The sequence below is a fragment of the Nicotiana tabacum genome, chromosome 7, assembly GCF_000715075.1.
Source record: "Nicotiana tabacum cultivar K326 chromosome 7, ASM71507v2, whole genome shotgun sequence".
NCBI lineage: Eukaryota > Viridiplantae > Streptophyta > Magnoliopsida > Solanales > Solanaceae > Nicotiana > Nicotiana tabacum.
The window spans coordinates 8583865-8604813 of record NC_134086.1 but is presented as its reverse complement, the minus strand read 5'-3'; the positions used below and the strand labels follow the sequence as shown (position 1 = coordinate 8604813).

The following is a 20949-nucleotide window of genomic DNA, read 5'->3' as shown; positions in this document are numbered from 1 at the left end:
CCTAATGAACTATTACTCTAATATCAAAACAATCAAAGCAAGACAAAATAAAGAAAATCAAACAGTCAATTGTTACAATTGCAAACATACAATGAAGTATCCCCCACCCCACACTTAAAATGAAGACATGACCCCATGGCTTACATATTTAAAGAACGGTAAGGTTAAGGAACTTCCCTGAAGGCTCACTCCTGATCGGAGACAGTATCTGGGTTCACGTTGCACGCACGTCCCACAGCTCTCAACCAGCCCAAGAATTTCTTCTCCAACTTCACTTGCCTCTCAGCCACCGTATCAACACGGGCACCCAAATCAGTGACTGAGGTACGCAACCCAGCCATATCCTGCTCCAAAGCTGTCATATGGGTGCTCCGGCATGGCCGTAATGGGCCTGCCACATCATCTCTCGGAGGAGGAGGAACCGCAGCTACCTCAGCAGCAGCAGCATCATCAGCTGAATCATCATCAGAGTCATCAACATTCACCATCGGCTCTCGTCCAATTCCAATTTTTCTTGCCCGGAACGGGGCTTTTAGTGGCGATCTCCCATCAACCCGAGGGTCTTCAGGGACTCGAGCATTACAGCACAGCCGGGTGATCAGTGAAGGGAAGTAGTGGCCCTTGGTTAGCTCAGGTGATCTAATGAACATCTCTTCATGGATGAGCCGGCCACATCAAAATCACTGTGGGACATGAAACAGTGGATTGCGGACGCCCATGGTAGATTAACATCTGTCGTGTTGCTGGATGGAAACAATCGACTGTTGACAATGGTGAGCCAATACTTAGCCTCCCAATTCAGACAGTGGGAGTTGAGAGTAATCCTGTGCTTAATCCATCGGTGTTCTCCGTCCGGCACACAGATAGTATCTAGAAGAGTTCCCCACAAGGCCCATGTACCGCTAAAAGTACGATAAGGATCAAATTCACCCCTAAATACTGGCAGCCTGTATACTCTGCGGATGGTGTTGAGGGATGCATTTACCAGGGTGTTGCGCACCGTCATAACCCCATTCTCATGCTCTGGCAAGTTCGCATAGAACTCCCTTACTAGTTGAACATTAGCCTTCTCTGGTACCTCGAAGAAGATGTCCAGCTGACACCGCCTCAGCTCATTAAACATATTGGGCATTCCACCTCCAAAGTTGTTCGATCAATTTGCACCTTAGGTTGCAACTTCTTAGCGTTTTTCTGGTTGTACCTATCCTCCACTGATTTGGATACAAACCGAGTGTTATCGAACTGAGGTGTACTGGCTTGGATCCTAGCCTGTGAGGAGCCTCCCGGTCCGCTAGTGGAGGGTCCGGTGTTTCGTCTCTTCCTGGAAGAACTCATTGTACCTGTCATACAACGAAACGCTTATTAGTGAGTGCGCAAAAATATGTGACTATGGATGGTTACTCAGACTTCACCATAACCATGTCACAATAGCTATTTATATCTCCATTGGGGCAATTTCCCAAACACCTTGTGAGCAAGGCACTATCCAAGCATATATAGCCCTCATGGGTACATCAAAGCTCCCCCCCAATCAAGTATACTACCACACCAACACACCCCACACTTGTATCATTCAATCACCCACCAACAAATACCGTTCCAAACATTAATTGCACAGCCCCTTCACCAATCATGGTCAAAAACGAAATTTAATATAAAAACAAAAAGAAACTACAAAAATCTACCAACAATTACAACACCATATCAACATAAAACTACATAAACTACAATACAATACCAAAGAAAAGAGAGGAAATAGGTGAGGAACATACTGTAGTTGAAGAATGGGTGAGAGGAATGGAGGTGGGGGATGTTAGTATGAGGGAAGAAGAAGAAGAGAGAGAGTATTTGGGTGGTTAGGTTTTAGAGAGAGGGAGATATTGAAAATTTGAGGGAGGGGATCGGGTATTTTGGGTTTAAGAGGGGGGTTTTGGGTTTTGAAATTAAAAAAGGAAGAAAAGAGAAAAGAAAAACGCAAAAAAAAAAATTAAAATACCTGGTACCCATCGCGGTGGGTTTAAAATCTTGAGGCAGAAAGTTTACGCCTCACTGCGGTTTATCGCGGTCTACCGCAGTCGCGGTGAGATGAAAAATTCGAGGCAGAATGTTTGCCTTCCACCGCGGTCGCGGTGCTGATGCTTTTTTTTTAACACACTAATAACAACACTCGTGTGTTTCCTCCCACGCAGCGCCTGAGTTAACATCGCGGCACGACGCACGCATTTGATCATCACTCCTCATTCGCGTACTGGGGCTCTTCCAAAGTGATTACTACTCTATCCTTTTTTTCTTCAGCTATTCCAAGGTAATGTTTCAACATTTGCCCATTTACTGTGAACCTATTTGTACCATCTTCTGATTCAATCTCTACAGCTCCACTTAAGAACAATTGCACCACTCTGAAAGGTCCTGACCATTGGGACTTTAACTTACCTGGGAACAATCACAATCTCGAGTTGTATAACAACACTAAATCTTCGGGTTTGAAGTTTTGATCCAAGATGTGCTTATCATGTATTAATTTCATCCTTTGTTTATATAATCTAGCAATCTCAAAGGCCTGGAACCTGAATTCCTCGAGTTCATGTAACCCAATGATTTTGTTAGTCCCTGTTGTCTCCATGTCTAAGTTTAACTGCCGCAATACCCAAAGTGCTTTATGCTCTAGCTCAACTGGGAGGTGGCATGCTTTGCCAAACACCAACTTGTACGGTGACATACCAATTGGAGTTTTGAAGGCTGTGCGGTACGCCCATAATGCATCATCCAATTTCTTTGCCCAGTCAGTCCTTGTTGCATTCACTATTTTTGTGAGGACACTTTTAATCTCCCTATTGGACACTTCAACTTGCCCGCTCGATTGTGGGTGGTACGGGGTGGTCACTTTATGACGAACTCCATATTTTTTCAACAGCCGTGCAGAAAGCTCTATTGCAGAAATTGGTTCCGCCATCATTGAGTATAGCTCTTGGGGTACCAAAACGTGTGAAAATGTTCTTCTTTAGAAAGTCTAGTACCCCTTTAGCATCATTGGTTGGAAGAGCCACTGCTTCGACCCACTTGGAGACATAGTCAACTGCTACCAATATGTACTTGTTACCATACGAGCTGACGAATGGCCCCATGAAGTCAATCCCCCCCATGTCAAAAATCTCCACCTCCTGAATTGTGGTCATTGGCATTTCATGTCTACGAGATATGTTGCCAGTTCTTTGGCATTCATCGTAGCTTTTAACCCAAGCATGGGCATTCTTGAACAGAGTAGGCTAGTACAAGCCTGACTCTAACACCTTAGCTGCTGTCCGAATTCCTCCAAAGTGTCCACCATATGGTGAAGCATGGCAAGCCTACAAAACAAAATGTTGATCGTTCTCGGGGATACACCGCCGGATCATGTTATCTACACATATTTTAAACAACAGAGATTCATCCCAATAATAATACCGATAATCATGAAAGAACTTTTTCTTTTGTATTGAGGAGAGTTCATAAGGTACTATACCACTTGCTAAATAATTAGCAATATCAGCATACCATGGTGCCTCCTCCATTGTCATTGCCAGTAACTGTTCATCCGGGAATGTCTCTATTATATCCTCAACCTCTACCTTCTTTTCATCTCTTTCTAACCTTAAGAGGTGGTCAGCTACTTGGTTCTCTGTCCCTTTTCGGTCACGTATTTCCAAATCGAATTCTTGTAACAGAAGAACTCAGCGAATCAAGCGTGGCTTTGACTCCTTATTTTCTATTAGGTACCTAATTGCTGCATGGTCAGTATAAACAATAACTTTCGAGCCAATCAAGTATGACCTGAATTTGTCGAATGCAAAAACAACAGCCAACATTTCCTTTTCCGTCACGGTGTAATTGAGTTGTGCACCGCTTAGCATTTTGCTTGCATAGTAAATCGGGTGCATCGGTTTATCCTTTCGCTGCCCCAAGACTGCTCCTATGGCATAGTCACTTGCGTCGCATATGAGCTCAAATGGCTGCTCCCAGTTAGGTGTAACAATGATGGGTGCAGTCGTCAATCGCTTCTTCAGCTCCTCAAATGCCAACATGCAATCATTAGAAAACACAAAGGGGTGATCCTTTTCAAGGAGTTTGCATAATGGGTTAGCAATTTTGGAGAAATCTTTTATGAATCGCATGTACAACCCGGCGTGCCCAAGGAAACTTCTCACCGCCTTGACTGAAGTGGGCGGTGGTAGTTTTTCAATCACGTAAACCTTAGCATGGTCGACCTCAATTCCTTTACTGGACACTCGATGCCCCAGGACTATCCCTTCCTGTACCATAAAATGGCACTTCTCTCAGTTCAACACTAAATTTGTCTCCACACATCTTTTGAGAACTCTTCTTAAGTTGTGAAGACAGTCCTCGAATGAATCTCCCACCACAGAGAAATCATCCATAAAGACCTCCATAATATCCTCCACCATGTCTGTGAAAATGGCTAACATGCACTGTTGAAATGTCGTCGGTGCATTGCAAAGCCCAAAAGGCATTCTTCGAAAGGTGAAGATGCCATAAGGACAAGTAAAGGATATTTTCTCTCTATCTTAGGGATCTGATTGTACCCCGAATATCCATCCAAGAAACAGAAGTGTGATCGCTCGGCCAGCCCGTCCAATATTTGGTCAATGAAAGGCAAGGGGAAGTGGTTCTTCTGGGTGGCTGTGTTCAATTTTCGGTAATCCATGCAAATTCGCCATCCCGTAACTGTACGAGTTGAGATCAACTCATTGTTCTCATTTTGCACAACAGTCATTCCCCCCTTTTTTGGCACACATTGGACAGGGCTGACCCAATTACTATCAGAGATGGGGAAGATGATTCTCGCATCTAACCATTTGATTACTTTCTTTACTACCTCTTTCATGTTCGGGTTCAGCCTTCGTTGATGTTCTCTGGAAGGTTTGTGCTCTTCTTCCAAGAGAATTTTGTGCATACAGAAGGCTGGGCTGATACACTTTATGTCTGCCATGGTCCAGCCAATGGCAGTCTTACTTTCATGCAGTACCTATAAGAGTTGTTCTACTTGCAACATCTAGCAAACCGGATGATATAATAACAGGCAAAGTAGAATCAGGGCCTAAGAAAATGTACCTGAGGTGAGCTGGGAGTGGCTTCAGCTCCAACTTGGGTGGTTCCTCTACTGATGGCTTTGCTGGAGGTGTAGCCCTTTTTTCTAAATCAAGGGACTCGAACTGAGGTTCCCTTTCCAGAATCCTTGGCCTTCAAGTTCCATGACCCATTCAGCTAATCCTTTACTATCCATTTCTTCTAAATTTGTCAGACATGCCTCCAATAGATCTTTAGCAGTCAGGGTCACACCATCTTCTTGCAGGATCACATCCACTGCCTCCACTAGAGAGCAGTTAGCATATTCACTGGGTCTCCTCATAGATTGCTGAACATTGAATATGACTTCTTCATCATTCAGTCTCATTTTTAATTCCCCAGTTTCACAATCGATCAGTGCTCTCCCAGTGGCCAAAAATGGCCTACCTAAAATAATAGGTATCTCCTCATCTACCTGACAGTCCAGAATAACAAAGTCTACAGGGAACACGAACTTCCCCACTTGTACCAACACATCAGCAAGAATCCCAGTAGGCCTTTTTACCGTGCGGTCAGCCAGCTGCAGCAGCATCAAAGTCGGTCTAGCTCTACCAATGCTCAGTTTGGTGTATACATCCAGAGGCATCAAATTTATGTTGGCTCCCAAATCACATAATGTCTTTGCAAAGGCATAACTCCCAATTGTGCATGGAATAGTGAAGCTACCTGGGTCTGACATCTTTTGAGCCATCGGTTTGGTCACTACTGCGCTGCAGGTCTGCATCAGAGTTACTGTGGATAGGTCTTGAAAATCAAACTTCCGTGAAATTAGGTCTTTCATCATCTTCGCATAACCTGGCATCTCCCTCAAGGCATCCATCAAAGGAATATTCAACTGAATTTGACGCAGCATCTTCATAAATTTCTTATATTGATCTTCCTTCTTTTGTTTTACCAGTCTCTGAGGGAATGGTGCAGGTATCACCCTTTGTGCATTTTTTGTTGGCTTCTCTCTATTGGGGTTCTATGACACAAGAGGCACCACCTGTTCTGCAGCTTTTTCATTTACCTTGGCCTTACCCTTTCATCTTGACCCTGTTCAACCACCACTTTAGTCAGATTTGATAGTTCATCTACCTCTGGTGAAATTGGAGTGGCTGGCGTAGTCTTTTTGTTGTCTTGTGCAACCTCCTGCTCTTTGTCTAAATCTCTCTCATTTCGGAGACTTACTGCCATCAGCTTATTCGGGTTTTGCTCCTTGGGGTTAATATTTGTGCCCGCTGGCAATGTTCCCTGGGGCGGTTGTTTAAAGCCATAGACAACTGCCCCAACTGAGTTTCAATGTTCTTTATAGCTGAATCATGTACTGCTAACTTTTCTTGCATCTTACCATTTGTCCCAATGAGTTGCTGGAGCATCCCTCTGATCTCTACCATGTTGTTATCTTGCTGATATGTCAATTGTTGTTGGTTATGTTGTGGGTAGCACTGTTGTCTCTGGTGGTATGGCACCATTTGGCCTTGAACTTGCATGCCCCCAGGCTGAGGCATATTGGGTCTGTATTGTTGATTTGGTGCCGGTCTCCACTATTGTCCTCCTTGTCTCTGACCCTCAAAGTTGTTAACATAATTCATATATTCCCTTACCCCTTGATTTTCACCTTCTTCGCTCCATGAACACACATAAGACTAATTAAAACAGGGTGTGCACAATCCTCCATTTGTCGTGTCAACAATATGCACCTGTTTGGTACCCATCTCATCTATCTTCTTTGTCAAAATATTCATCTGAGTCATGAGTGTGGTCATGTTGTCTGCATGCGAATTATTTGGGTCAAGAGGAACTGAATGTACTATGGGTTCCAGTGTTGTACCTCTAGTCATCCACCCCGAATTCTAGGACATCTTGTCAAGAAGGACTTTGCACTCGGTGAATGTCTTACTCAAAAATGCACCTCCAGCTAAAGCATCCACATTGGCCTTTAGATTGTCAGCTAACCCCATGTAGAACCTCTGGCCAAGCATCTGGTCTGGAATGCCATGGTGAGGACACTTTACCAGCATCCCTTTAAATCTTTCCCAAGTTTCTTGCAAGGTCTCAGTCGGTTGCTGCTTGTACTGCAATATTTCATCAATCTGCCTTGCAGTCTTGTTGGGCGGGTAGAACTTATTTAGGAACTGCATTACTAATTCCTCCCAGGTGACAATGGAATTGATTGGCAGCGAATTCAGCCAAGTTTGAGCTTCCCCAGCCACAGAGAACGGGAACAGTAATAGCTTGATAGCTTCTGGGGTCACATTTGGCTACCTTTGAGTCACACAAATTGACAGAAAGTTTTTCAAATATTGCTGAGGGTCTTCAATGTGTGATCCGGAGAACAATCCTTTATTATGTAGCAGATGCAGCATGTTGTTGGTGATCTGGAATGTCTTCGCTTGAATTGCGGGCACAGCTATGGCAGTTGCCAGGTTGTCAGCTGTGGGTTGAGCCCAATCATAAAGTGCAGCTTCTAGCACAAAAGGTGCCATCACTCTGACGTTTGGGTAAACTGGCTCATCCCTGATGTTTCCGTTGACGTTCTCTACGTCACCCATGTCAATTTTAAGCTGGTGTAGTTGTTGTGATTGTTGGATCCTCTTGTTGGCACAGTTCAATGCCCTGAATATTTTCTCGGGGTCTGAAAGTCCTTCAAGCAGTTCTCCAGTCCTCGAAGAATTTCTAGGCATACACCTGAATTCCACAAGAGTTCAAACGTTAGAATTTCAATGAAAATTGTTTAACACCTTTGGAAATTGATTTGAACTAATAATTTTAACACTACTTCTAAGTTATAATAAATAACATCGTTAATTCCTCAGCAACGGCGCCAAAAATTGATAATGCCCAACTATGCCTTATAAAAAGGACTAAGCGGTCGCTGCAAATATAATCCGGTTTTAAGTCCGGAATCGAATCCTCAGGGAACTAACCTATCTATTATACTCTTCGGCAATGTTATTATCAACTCAATCAATCTCTAGATGCAAGATTTTTGATCAATAAAGATTGGGTTTTTGTTTAATTACTTCAACTACTATTAAAAACAACAATAAGCTAAAACAAAGATAATTCAATGGTAAGGAGGTCTATGGCAGTGATTTCTCCAATTGCTAGTTTAGGTCTTGACTCTTCCTCTATAATCTCGCCGTAATACTCTATGAGGATTAAGAGTTATGGGTTATCGTAATTATCTCTCGATCAACTACGATAATTTACTAGAGCATTCTCTCGAACTACTCTAGCTGACAATAGTTATGCAACTCTAAATTATCCCACCAAAGTTTTGTTATCTCTAAACCCACTTTTAAGTTCAAGTAATGAATCTCTTCAATTACCCAAAAGTGGTGTTGTTCAACAGCTATCTAACCTAATATTCTTTCTCAAGCAATATAAGGTAATTAGATACGATTAATCAAGGGCCCATTCAATTAATCACCATACAAAACATAGTTGAACAATCATATCATAAGTCCGGCTCGATTATAACAACTTGAGTCAAAACTCCAACCAACAATTGGTTCTATCAACCCTAGATAAGTATTTAGCTACTCATAACAAAATAAGAGAAAACTACTAAATTGTTCATAATGTAAAATTTGCAAGAATTAAAAGGAGATAGAAAAATTCTAATGTTTGGTTGATCTTATCACTCTTGTTCTTGCCTCCAAAAGTAGTCTAAAATCAGCTTAGCTTAATCTTGGGCGAGTTTCTAAAGCATATAAGGGTTTTACAAAAGTTTCCCCAATTTTACACTTTGGTCCTCAAACTTTCTAGCAGCGTGAACAGTGCACCGCGGTCGCGGTCGACCGCGGTGAATGCTGACCTTTCTGGTTCACCGCGGTCGACCGCGGTGAACGCTGACCTTTCTGCCTCCCTGGCCTTCTTGCCTAGACCATTTATGCTTCTTTGTGTTCGGGTACTTCTCGAGTGGGCGTTTTTCTTCACATTATCGCCTCCAAAACACTCCATGTTGCTTCCTCTCATATAATATTCCCTGCTAAACAAAAGAAAATTATTTAGAATATTTTATTGGCAATTTATCTATAAAACAACAATAAAGTATGGTCATATTAAGGTGTAAACATCAACTATATAGCCTACTATCAATAGCCAAAATGTTTTCTCCCTCAGATAATAGAGTTGGATTTTTCATCATTATATCCTCATCTGAAAATATAATATTTCTTCAAATTTGTCACTTAATTTCCAAACACAGACATTGAATAATGCTCTTCTCGTGGGCATTCTCAACCATAATTATATAAACAAATCCATCATCTACAAGTCTACAACCATTTTTCCACTGAAGTAATGGCACCGAGGTAGGGTTGGTAATTTGAGCCCAAACATATTCGATCCGCTTAAGGTTGGACTGATTATTGACCCGCCCATTTGTTAAACTTAATCTCTTTTGACCCAACTTATTTCAACGCATCAAAAGTTGGGATGATTTTTAGCCCAGATTAATTCAAGAGTAATTTGGCTAAAACATTTTTTAAATATTTTTTGTTTTTGTTTGATATGTTATATATTACCATAAAAAAAATATGTTATTTGATAATTAAACAATTCATAAGAAAATCACCCACATTAATTAAAGTTTGGTAAGAGTTGAGCAGGTTGGGCTATGACCCAAATTTTAGCCCAACTTCACACAACACATCTCAACCCAAGCTATTTTTGAGCGGGTTAATTGACTTAGCCCATTTTGACTCGCTCAAAATCAGCACGCCCCTTTGACACCTCTAGTAGCAGGCAAGGAAACGCGGAGACTTACAATATAGAGTATGTGTTATTATGAATACAGAAAGTTGCAGAAATATTCAATCAATACTAGTACATCACAACTCCAAATTAGTCGAGATCCATTATTATTCAATCAACTCTGGATAAAAGAGTCATAACATTCTGGCTAGTACAATACATCAGTAAACTGACATCCTAAGCAGACACGCCAAGAGTCCTTAAGGTAAAAACTGTAAAAACTGTAATAGTACTTTAAGCAGGTGTTTGGACATAAGAATTGTAAAATTCTAGAAAAAAGTGGGGGATCAAGTGAAAATGGTATTTGAAAATTAGAGTTGTGTTTGGACATGAATACAATTTTGGGTTATTTTTGAATTTTTCTGAGTGATCTAAGTGAAATTTTTTGGAAAAAAAAACTTTTTTGGAGTTTTTCAAATTTTCGAAAAATTCTAAAATATATCTTCAAGTGAAAATTGAAAAATTATGGTCAAACATTGATTTTGAAAAAAAATAATTTTTTCATTTGCACTCTAAAATAGGAAGAAAACTGCTACAAACTGATTCTCATACTTAAACTCCTTAAATTAGACTGTTCAATCGCTTACAATGTTCTCTGGCATTGTTGGTTAATCAAAGGGCCACTATATTCACTATACAAATTCCATACTTTAACTAAGCTTAGTGCAAACTACCAGCATTATACAATGAAAAAATTTGATCAAATAAGTTAAAACAAAATTTTCTACAGAAGCTACTGCATTTGAAGATGCTCAATTCTTCACACCTAACAATGGCTTTGTACCTCTATAGTCCACAGTCTAACTACATCCATCTTCCCATCTTCATTGACATCATTTTCCCTTTTTTTTTTGACGACCGAGAATCCGTCTGGAGCCGATCCTCGGTAGATAATGGGTCCGCCCCTCTGTCCTTCTCCACTTAAATACCAGGCTTTGCTTTGCATGGTGTGGGGGCTTGAACCTGTGACCTAAGACACAAATCAACCACCCTTTGCCACTTGAGCTAGGCCCCAGGGGCGACATCATTTTCCTTTTCTTGTGTGCTTTATGCTTTTCGGCGATCCTCAGCTTTCTCTTGGCATTTCTCATTGGATTAACCACAGCAATGACCTTCTCTTCTTGTTTCCTCTTATCCCTCTTGGATTTGAGAGTCTTCCTTATATGACACTCTGCACTCCTATAACATTGTTTATGCTTCTGCGCACTTCTTCAGCCGGTTGTTTCGCGTCATCTGTGGAGTAGATACAAACGTAATCTGTATTTTCATCTTAGCTTTTTTACTTTCATATTTTTAAAACCTGTTTTGAAAATGCTTTTCTTGAGCGGAATTATATCTCAAATAGACTCTCTACCTCACATAAGATAGGGGTGAGGTCCGCGTACACTTACCTTTCCCAGACCCCACTTATGGGATCAAACTGGATATATTGTTGTTTGTTGTTTGTTACCTTTAAGGTTTTCTTGACCGCTAAGGTCAGACACAAGAGATAAATAATGTTTTTCCCTTTCCTTGAATCAAGTTGTTGAAAAGCCTTAAGTAGAAGACCTTGCTCAGTGCTCATCATGTTCAATGGTGGACTAGAACTTGTTTTGACGCTTACATTCATTTTTTCCTAAGAATGAATACTGGCGCAAATTGAAAAGATAAGGAGTGTGTTTGGTATAACGGAAAAATTTTCCGTGGAAAATATTTTTCAAAAAAATATTTTCTTGGAAAACAAGTAGCAATTTTATTCATTTTTCGGTGTTTAGTACGCAAATTAAGGAAAATGACTTCTTAAGAGTATTCATAAATAATTTAGATATAATAAACATGAAGCTATAAACTTTCAAACCAATAACCCTCCGAACCCACAAATTTCATAAACTTTCGAACCGCTAAACTTTCGAAATCGCAGAATTTCGAATCCGTAAACTTTATAATTTCTAAACCCATAAAGTTTCAAACACATAAACCTCTGAACTCATAATTTTGGAACTTCTAAAATTTTAAACCTTTAATCCGATAAATAAACAATTAAAACTGAAAAATATATTTAAAAAATATTTTTTTGGGGAGTGGGGAGGGGCAGGGGCCGGGGGGTTGACAGTAAAACGAAAAAAAATAGAAATCTAAAAAAAAAATTGTGCATGTGGAGGGGGGGCAGGGGGCGGGTGGTGCCGAAAAACGAAAAAACAGAAATTTGAAATTGCAAAAAAAAAATTAGGTAAAAAAAATATTTTTTTTTTGCGGGAGGGGGGTGGGGGTGGAGAGGTAGGGTGGGTGGTAATGCAAAAAATTGAAATTTGAAGAAAAAAAAACCTTTTTTTAAGAGAGGGGGTGGGTGGGTTGGTGAGGGTGGAGAAGGCTGAGAAGGAGTTTTGGAAAATGTTTTCCCTTCTCTTGGTAAGGAAAACATTTTCTTCCAATTGAAGAAAAACATGGAAAAATTGAAAAACATTTTCCGAAAAATATTTTTCTTCCTACCAAACACACCCAAGATTTCGAGTAATGAGATCACTGGCAGCATTATCAGTCTGCAGCACCTTCGGTTGACAACAAAGAGAAGTAGCTATAAAGAAAAGTCTACTTGGCCTCATCAAAAAGTAAGTTCCTTGAAAGTTTTTGGGTTCTGAATTTGGCATCGAATCCATAGCATATTTTAGTTACTGGGTTCACAATTACATATTAATATAAACTTAATACATTTTCTAATACAAATACAAGGGTCTATGCAAAAAGTTACTGGGTTCGGCCAAACCCACAAACTGTATCCTGCCTCCGCCCCTGCACCACGTACATGTAATAAGTTGGACATATTATGGATGACTTGGTTTAGCTCTCCCACATTTTAGGACTATAGCTAAAATAACAAAGTACAACAGCAATAGTGCATCTGATACCCAATGAGTACAGCAGCAACAACAGCACTAATAAAGCATAGAGACGTAAAATATTGCATCTTTTTTCATTCTACAGAGACAAACATCCATTCTATAGAGGATAGATACTGTATCTTTTTACATTCTACAGAGACAAATGTACAAAGAAAAAATTTCAAAATGCCCTCAACCAGTTATGAATATCCATTAGCTCCATGTAATTCCAGTAGAATAGGTCCGGATGGCAGGCAAATTTTATGATCGCTCATATTTATAGAAGTAATCACTTAGTATAGTAATCAGTACAATAGTAACTTTAGTTTCAAATAGAAGATTAAAAGAAAAGGAAAAATACCTCACGATGAAGTCGTTGCATCATTTGTAAGAACACTAACAGCAGATAGCAAGATGTTTCTCAAAACAGGCAAGAGACTATCAATATACTTTTGGAAACCATCCTTCACCACTTCAATGAGTAACCCCAAAACCTGTAGAAGAAATGATGAAGCCTTGAAACATTATTTTTCTATTTTTGATGAGGAAGAAGTTATATCTCAGATTCATGAAAGACAAAAAAAAAAATTAGAGGTCAACTCGTCCATCTTCCTCTCGTCTAATTCAATGTTCATATATAAATGAAAATGAAAAAGTGAATGACATATGGAACTTCTATTCCTCAGTATTCCCAACTTGCTCCTCTATGATAACACACCCCAACCAAGCTGATCCAACATAATGTACTTGAAATAAAAGAACAGTTTGGGACTTTCACCCCTTTACCTGTGCTGCAGCACTCCACAAATGTGGTTTATCTCCCGGGTACTAAGACCGACTAAACTCAAGAATACCTAAGGATTGGCTCAAGGGATAGTCTCCCTTTCATGTCCAATCTTGAAAGTGTGGCAATATTTTAAACCATCGTTGACAAATGTTATAACGATCCGACCGGTCGTTTTGAGATTTTGTATTTTGCTCGTCAGTTCTCGGGCATTACTAGCCCCGTGTGATGTATTATGACTTATGTAAATCGTTGATTTTGGTTTTCAGGGTAATCAGAAAGAATTTGGAAGAACAGTTATCAGTTTGAAGCTTAAAATTTGAAAGGTTTGATCAAGTTTTGACTTGTTAGTATATGATCTCGGATTAGAATTTTTATGATTTGGTTAGCTCCGTTAGGTGATTAAGGACTTAGGAGCGTGATCAGAATGTATTTTTGATTTCCGTGGAAGGTTTAAGCTTGAATTGGCGAAATTGGGATTTTTGGCGTTTTCCGGTTGATAGGTGGGATTTTGATATAGGGGTCGAAATGGAATTCCGGAAGTTGGAGTAGGTTCGTTGTGTCATTTATGACGTGTGTACAAAATTTCAGGTCATTTGGATGAGGTTTGATAGACTTTTTGATCGAAAGCGGAATTTGAAAGTTTTTGGAATTCTTAGGCTTGAATCTGATGCAAATTTAGTGTTTTAATGTTGTTTTGAGTGTTACGAAGGTTGGAACAAGTTTGAATGATGTTATAGGATATGTTAGCATGTTTGGCTGAGATCCCGAGGGCCTCGGGTGAGTTTCGGATGGTTAACGGATCAATTTTTGGACTTTGGACTTGGCAGATTTTCTGGTATTTTGTTGCAGAGAAATCCTTCTTCGCGTTTGCGAGAGGCTTCTCGCGCTCGTGAAGGGTTATTGAGAGGGTTAGTCAAGTTGTTCTCTACGTTAGCGATGTAGGTCTCGCGTTCGCGAAGGTGTATGAGTTTAAGGCTATGCATTCGCGACCTGGGCCTCGCGTTCGCGTAGAGTCTACGATCATGTGGAGTTCAAGCAATTAAGCCTACGCGTTCGCATTTGGTGTTACACGTTCGCGTAGGGTCGAGTTATGTGGTCATCGCATTCGCGTGTGGGCCCTTGCGTTCGCTAAGGAGAGAATTTGGTCAGTGAAGCTTTGAGCTTCGCGAACGCGAGGGTGATGTCGCATTCGCGATAAAGAATACATGGGCAGTCAGTTTATATTATTAAAATCGAGGGTTTGATCCATAATTTCAAAATTCCATTAGAGAGCTTGGGAGAAGGTGAACTTTGAGGAGATTTTCAGTGGAGCTATTGGGGTAAGTATTCTTCACTCATATTTGGTTTAATTCCATGATTTAGTCTTGAATTTCATCATTTAATTTGAAAGATTAGAGTGAAAATTTGGGGGGGAAATGGAAGAAAAGTTTGAGAATTCTTTTGGGGATTTGAATGGCCATTTGATGTCAAATTTTGATAATTTTGGTATGTATAGACTCATGAGAGGATAAGGATTCTATTGATGTGACTTTTATCGGATTCCAAGACGTGGGGCCGGGTTTGGCCAATTTCGGGATTTTTGGTATAAATTGAATATTTTCGAATGGGCTTTGTAACCTTAGCATATTTTGATGGTGTGAATCTGCTTTTGGCTAGATTTGAAGCATTCAGAGACCGAGTCGAGAGACAAAGGCATCGCGGGCTAGAGTTTGGACCGAATTGAGGTGAGGAATGATTGTAAATGTTGTCCTGAGGGTATGAAACCCCGAATTTCACATTATTGTGCTATATGGAGGTGACGCACATGCTAGATGACGAGCGTGAGGTCGTGCACTGTGGGGATTGATACTTAGTCCATCCCGAATGACTGTTTTACTGCGTATTTGATTGAAAACTCTTTGTTATCATCATGTTTTAGGCTGAATGCTATATTTGGGCATGGTGCCAACTATTTTGGACCCTTAGGGGATTTTTACTATTATTCCCCACTGTTTTGACTTTATACTTGTACTCAGTCATTCTACATTTTACTCTTTTCATAACTCAGTCATGTTTACTCTGTTTTGACATATTAAATGATAATTTGGGTTGAGCATCATATTTTACTGTGCCCGAGTGTCTTTTAGAGATTTCTGACTGAGTAGGGCCGAGGGCCTGTGTTGTGAGGATTATTATGGGATCGGGCTGCACGTCGCAGTAGTGTTGTACTGATTATGATTATGAGGCTGAGGGCCTGAGTTGTACGCCATAAGGTGGCTTGGTATGAGGCCGAGAGCCTATTGATTATGTCACGAGATGACTTGATATTGTGCTTGGGCCGTAAGGGGACCCTCCCGGAGTCTGTACACCCCTAGTAAGCGTGGGTACCTAGTGTGTTATGTGATATAGACCGAAGGGCTGATGTTATTCCATGTTAGTGCCCGAGGGGTGGTTCTTGATTTATGTTATGCCCGAGGGGCTGATTACGTGTGATTGTGAGGTAGCCTGATAGGCTGGTTCTGTTGATATTATGCCAGAGGGGCGGTTTATGGTACATATTTTGCCCGAGGGGCTGTTTACGTTTCTATCATGTTTATTCACTATTTTATCACTCGTTTGAAACTATTGAAAATTATTTTTAAGAGGTTTTTATGGAAACTGAGCATGATTTACGAAGTAACTAATTTCTGTACTATGTTGGGAATATCATGTATTTGTTGTAGCTTTTTGACATGGTTTACGTGTTTTCTTACTGCTCAACTTTCATTTACCTTTATTACTCACTGAGTTGGAGTACTCACATTACTCCCTACACCTTGTGTGCAGATTCAGGTATTTCTAAACCCGGTAGTGGGTGTTGATTGCTTGGAGGCAGAGTCATCAGAGTTTAGCAAGGTAGTTGCCCGACGTTCGCATCACTGCTTTTCTCCCTCTTGTCTTCCTTAGACTATATTTAGTACATTCTTAGACTCTTGTTGTATTTAAACCTGAGTAGATGTTTGTGACTTTTGATACCTCGATGTCCGGCTTGTATATTATTTCTGCACTGTTCATTTAGACTTACATTATGAGATATTTGATTAATTAAAAAGCTTAGAAATGAATTATCATTGATTAAATGGTTAACTCGGGAGTTGTGTCAGCTGGCCTAGTTTCACGATATGTGATATCACAACCCGGTCGGTTTAGGGTCGTGACAAGTTGGTATCAAAGTCTGGGTTATATAGGTCTCGCGAGTCATGAGCAGGTTTAGTAAAGTCTCGCGGATCGATACGGGGATGTCTGTACTCATCCTCGGGAGGCTGCAAACCCTTTAGGAAATCCCATATTCTTGAATTCTTATCGTGCGTCCTTGATTCAGCTTGAAATGTAACTCTTGAGATTCCTTCCACGCATTCATGTGCGTGCATGAGCACTCAGTATCATATGTGCATCGACGGCTTGTGATTCCCTGATCGAGGGGCGAGATGAGATCTCTATATGTTAATGTTGGACCAGTCTGAAGGACTTGAAGTCGGGTTTTGTCGATAGCTTGAGCAATGAGGTGTTGATTGTGTAAGCACGTGCTTTTTGAATTTATATGTTCGGTAGCATCCCTATTAGTGGAAGTAATGGCTGGATGACTATGACCGCGAGATGTGTTCATATGATTTGGAAGCGACGAGAAGGGTATGTTTGGGGATAGAAGAACTATTTGGTACTTGATTTCCATCTTGATTTGATGTATAGCCCCGAGTTATGGGAGTGTGAAGAATCTTTTCATGTTTTCTAGTTGGGGAGTGAAGTAAGTTTCATGTTGCGATATGAGTTCAGACTTAGGAAGATTAAGTGACTGCGTAATGTTTATGATGGTGGAAGGGTATAAAGAGATGTTAGTTTGAGGCGAAGCAGGTGGGTTATCTCCTGCGGGTGTTTTGAAGTTTGTGTGATCCTTATGTGGTTTGTTGGAAAACCTCTTTTACCAGTGAAATGTATGTGTTGCAATTTGAATTTGGGTTGCGTAAGAGAGTGGGCTTGACTGCTACGAGGGCGAATGCGAGATTTGTGGGAGATTTGAGGTACTAGATGGTTTGTGTTGTACGAGCTTATGAAGGATTGAGTTTAATCTCACTATGGTATTATGACAGTAATAGAGTATATGCATTATGAGTTATTGTGTGTTTTGATCTATGGCTTTGAGCCAAGTGGGGGAGTCTGCTATTGATTAGTTGATTGCACGGTTATGGGCTATGTTGGTTCCAGTATGAGGCGTACTAGTGAATCAATTGTGGCTTGCGAGGGTCGAGATTGAGAATGGTTCGAGTATAGGAAATTTTAATAAAGGTTATGTTATACTTTATGGGTGTATGAGAATCATGGAATGACTTGGGTTGTTATTGGTAAAGGATGTACGGTGCATAGAGCAGGAAGTTGCTTGGTTGTAGGTGAGGTTACATTCTGCAGTGTCGGAATGATAATGGAGCACAGGTTATTCGGTTCTTTTGATCAGTCTAATTGTAGTTTGAGTAGAGAGGATGACTCTCGAGAATGGTTCTAACGGATTCAAGACTTTACATGTAATAATTGTAGATTTTCAGGTTGTATGTTTGGCTAGAAACTGAGGTTTGCATTGGAGGGTGTCAAGACTTGTGGCATTTCTATACCAATTATGGGATTCTTTATATCAGTATCAGGAAGGTGAAGGTAACGACTTTGGATTCGCAGGAAGTCCCTTCAGGGTAGGTATTTTTGAATATAGTGCTTTTGGGGAATATTTAAGAGAGTATTCAGCGGCTTATGAACCTTAAACGGTATGGTTTTATGCTTGGGTCTCGTATAGTGAGTCTGGATTGAGGAATTATGGTGTTATAGCAAGAAGAAGTATCAAGTTGAAGGTAAATCAGAAGGAACTTTGATAGATGGGATAGCTTGGTAGTAGGCCGGATCGGCATGGTAAGGATATGATTAGTTCTTTGGATGCTTATGAGGTAATAAGTTTATACATGTGTTTCACGGCAATGCTCTTGGGTTTTAGTGGCCTGCGCAGCTTGGTTGAGTTAGAAGGATTCAGTCCTGACATGTTTGGTTTTGTGCAAAGGGGACTCGGGGAGTTCTTAATGATTTCTGCCACGGTTTGGAGGTGTATATTTCCTACTGGCATGAGGAGCATGGGATGTATAGTAATTTTCTCATAGATGTGATTAAATGGGAGAGTTCTTGGCTAGTTGAGTATGTAGTTTCTTGCGGCTCGGAATGGGTATGTAGTTCTCATGTTTATCCTAGGATGGTATGGTATATGTGGTATGTTGCGTAGGATTGAGATTTGCATGTGTAAGGTCACGGTTCAATTTTGAAAAGAACGTCACAAATTCTTAGGTAGTGTCACACCTCCTTTTTCCCACCCGAGGGTATATAAGGGAGTTTTTTCAATTAAAGTGACAATAACCGAAACGGAATTATTTATTCAAATTTAGAGTCGCCACTTGGGATAATTTATAGTGTCCCAAATCACCAGTTTAAAATCCTGAATCGAGGAAGATTGACTCTATTTACGGTCTGCGAACACAAAAATCCAGGTAAGGAATTTTATTAATCCGGAAGAAGGTGTTAAGCATTCCCGGGTTTCGTGGTTTTAGCACGGTTGCTCAACTATTAATAATTGACCTAATTATCTGATTTAGTACATGTTTTAAACCTACGTGCATTTTTAACTTTCTAACTGCTTTCAATATTTTTAGGAAAATTCATGATCATCATACACTTGCTTATTTTTGAAAACACATCGTAAACCACGCTACATGAAATGCACCCGCGGTTCACGACATGTTTAATTATTAAACGTTATTGAAAATTAAAGTCGGGTCACATGAAATGTATACCCGGATTTGGAAATTATATATTGCAACTATGTCACGGGAACCGTACCCGTAGCCGTGATGATTCATTTACGCGCCTAGAGCAGACTACGAAAATTCATAAATTATTTTCCTAAGACTAGTTTGAAACTATTGTGAGGCTATAGACTATTGACCCAGCTGTGAAACAATATACATAATAAACACTCAAGTGCAATTCTTCCACCTTATTCACATCCACATAAGGAACAGATACATTTACACATAAGAATTACTTAGTATATGTCTTCCTTCAGGAAAATACTAGGTCCAAACATATATTAATCATGTAAGGCCAAGAGGTAAAATTGCATTAAATTTATCAAAACCAGCTGGTGTGACTAGATACAAAAACGTAAGAATACATAAAAAGAAAAGGGAGGAAATTAACCTCAATAACTGATAGGATCGATAATGAAACGAACTAAAAGAAGACTTTTGAACAAAAAGCCCAAACTCGAGCCACCGATCACAGACCTCAAACAGAACTTCCACAAGAAGCTCCATCAAATTTCGACGGAGTTTTGTTGCTCGGCTCGACTATCCTGAATCGAACTCTGCTTGTTTAGATGGGTTTTTGAGATTGTTTTTCATGGTTGTGTTGCTGCGTTTTCCAGCAAGAAGAAGAAGAAGCTGAAGCGTTCGAGATCTGTCTATGGTTGCTTCCTTGTTTGTAGAAGAAGGTCTAAAATGGTTATTTGTGTTCAAGCAGAAGATCGACGTGGGGAGGTCCTTTTTGTATTGTTGCGGCTGCTTTGAAGAAGAAGGCAACCCTGAAGGTTTTCTCTTTGGTTGTATATCAAAATCAGAAGGAAACGGCTGCTTTCCAAAAGTCTAAAGGTCTTTATTTTGTGTATTCACGGCTGTGTTCCCTCTATTGTGTTAGAATGCTAATGAAGTTAGGGTGTGTGTGTGAGGAAGAAGTTGTTCGCTGGGGGGTCTTAGTGTAAACGGTGGATCTGAGGTCTTTAGGTTTTCTACTGTGTCCTCATGAAAAAGATGACATTTTTTGGGGTCCCAAACGGCTGAAGGCCTTCCTTTTGTTAGGGATTTTTAGGTTAATTTATGTGTATTCTGCTAAAGGGGTGTCTAGGTTTGGGCTTTTTAGTTAATGGGCTAAGAGATTGACTTAATTGGGCTAAGAGCAAGACAAAAATTAGTCCAAAAAAAATTTAATTCTATTCCCTCCTCCCTTTTTGTATGTAAAAATAATATAGCAAACAAGATAAACTATTTAAAATACTAATTAATCTTACTTAAGAAAATAACTATTAAAATAACACTGACCATTAGAACAAACCTATTTTGGTATTTTTTTTCAAGATTAAAAATGACTACAAATCATTAATGAAACTATTTTTTGTAATTTTTATTTTTTGTGATAAAATAAAGTAAAAGAGTCAAAATTAGTTGAAATAACTATATTAGACCTAAACTAAGTATTTAAATGCTAAAATACATAAAATCTTGGGGAGGGTCAAAAATCACATGTCTACAGCTGCCCCTTTTTGACTGAAAATACAAAGTATTTTCAGACAAAAAACGACAGACAGGCTTTTTGACCCAACCCTTATTTAGGGAGACC

At 40.0% G+C, this 20949-nt stretch overlaps 1 protein-coding gene and 1 long non-coding RNA gene across 3 annotated transcripts; both read right to left on the bottom strand.

Moving 5' to 3' along the window:
* Positions 1–2230: 2230 nt before the first annotated feature.
* On the bottom strand, positions 2231–2953 carry LOC142161972 (uncharacterized). The gene is made up of 2 exons (XM_075218265.1): positions 2722–2953; positions 2231–2433 (listed from the first exon to the last, which is right to left on the bottom strand). Exons 1-2 carry the CDS (start codon positions 2951–2953, stop codon positions 2231–2233), a joined length of 435 nt encoding a protein of 144 aa, XP_075074366.1.
* A 7630-nt stretch (positions 2954–10583) lies between these two features.
* LOC107801542 (uncharacterized) lies at positions 10584–20409 on the bottom strand. Of its 2 annotated transcripts, none has more exons than XR_001651654.2 (3): positions 19756–20409; positions 13087–13219; positions 10584–11100 (listed from the first exon to the last, which is right to left on the bottom strand). It is a non-coding gene; the product is annotated as an uncharacterized LOC107801542 (long non-coding RNA). The 2 variants fall into 2 exon arrangements; XR_001651655.2 differs by lacking the exon at positions 10584–11100 and adding an exon at positions 12440–12636.
* Between the last annotated feature and the right edge of the window lie 540 nt (positions 20410–20949).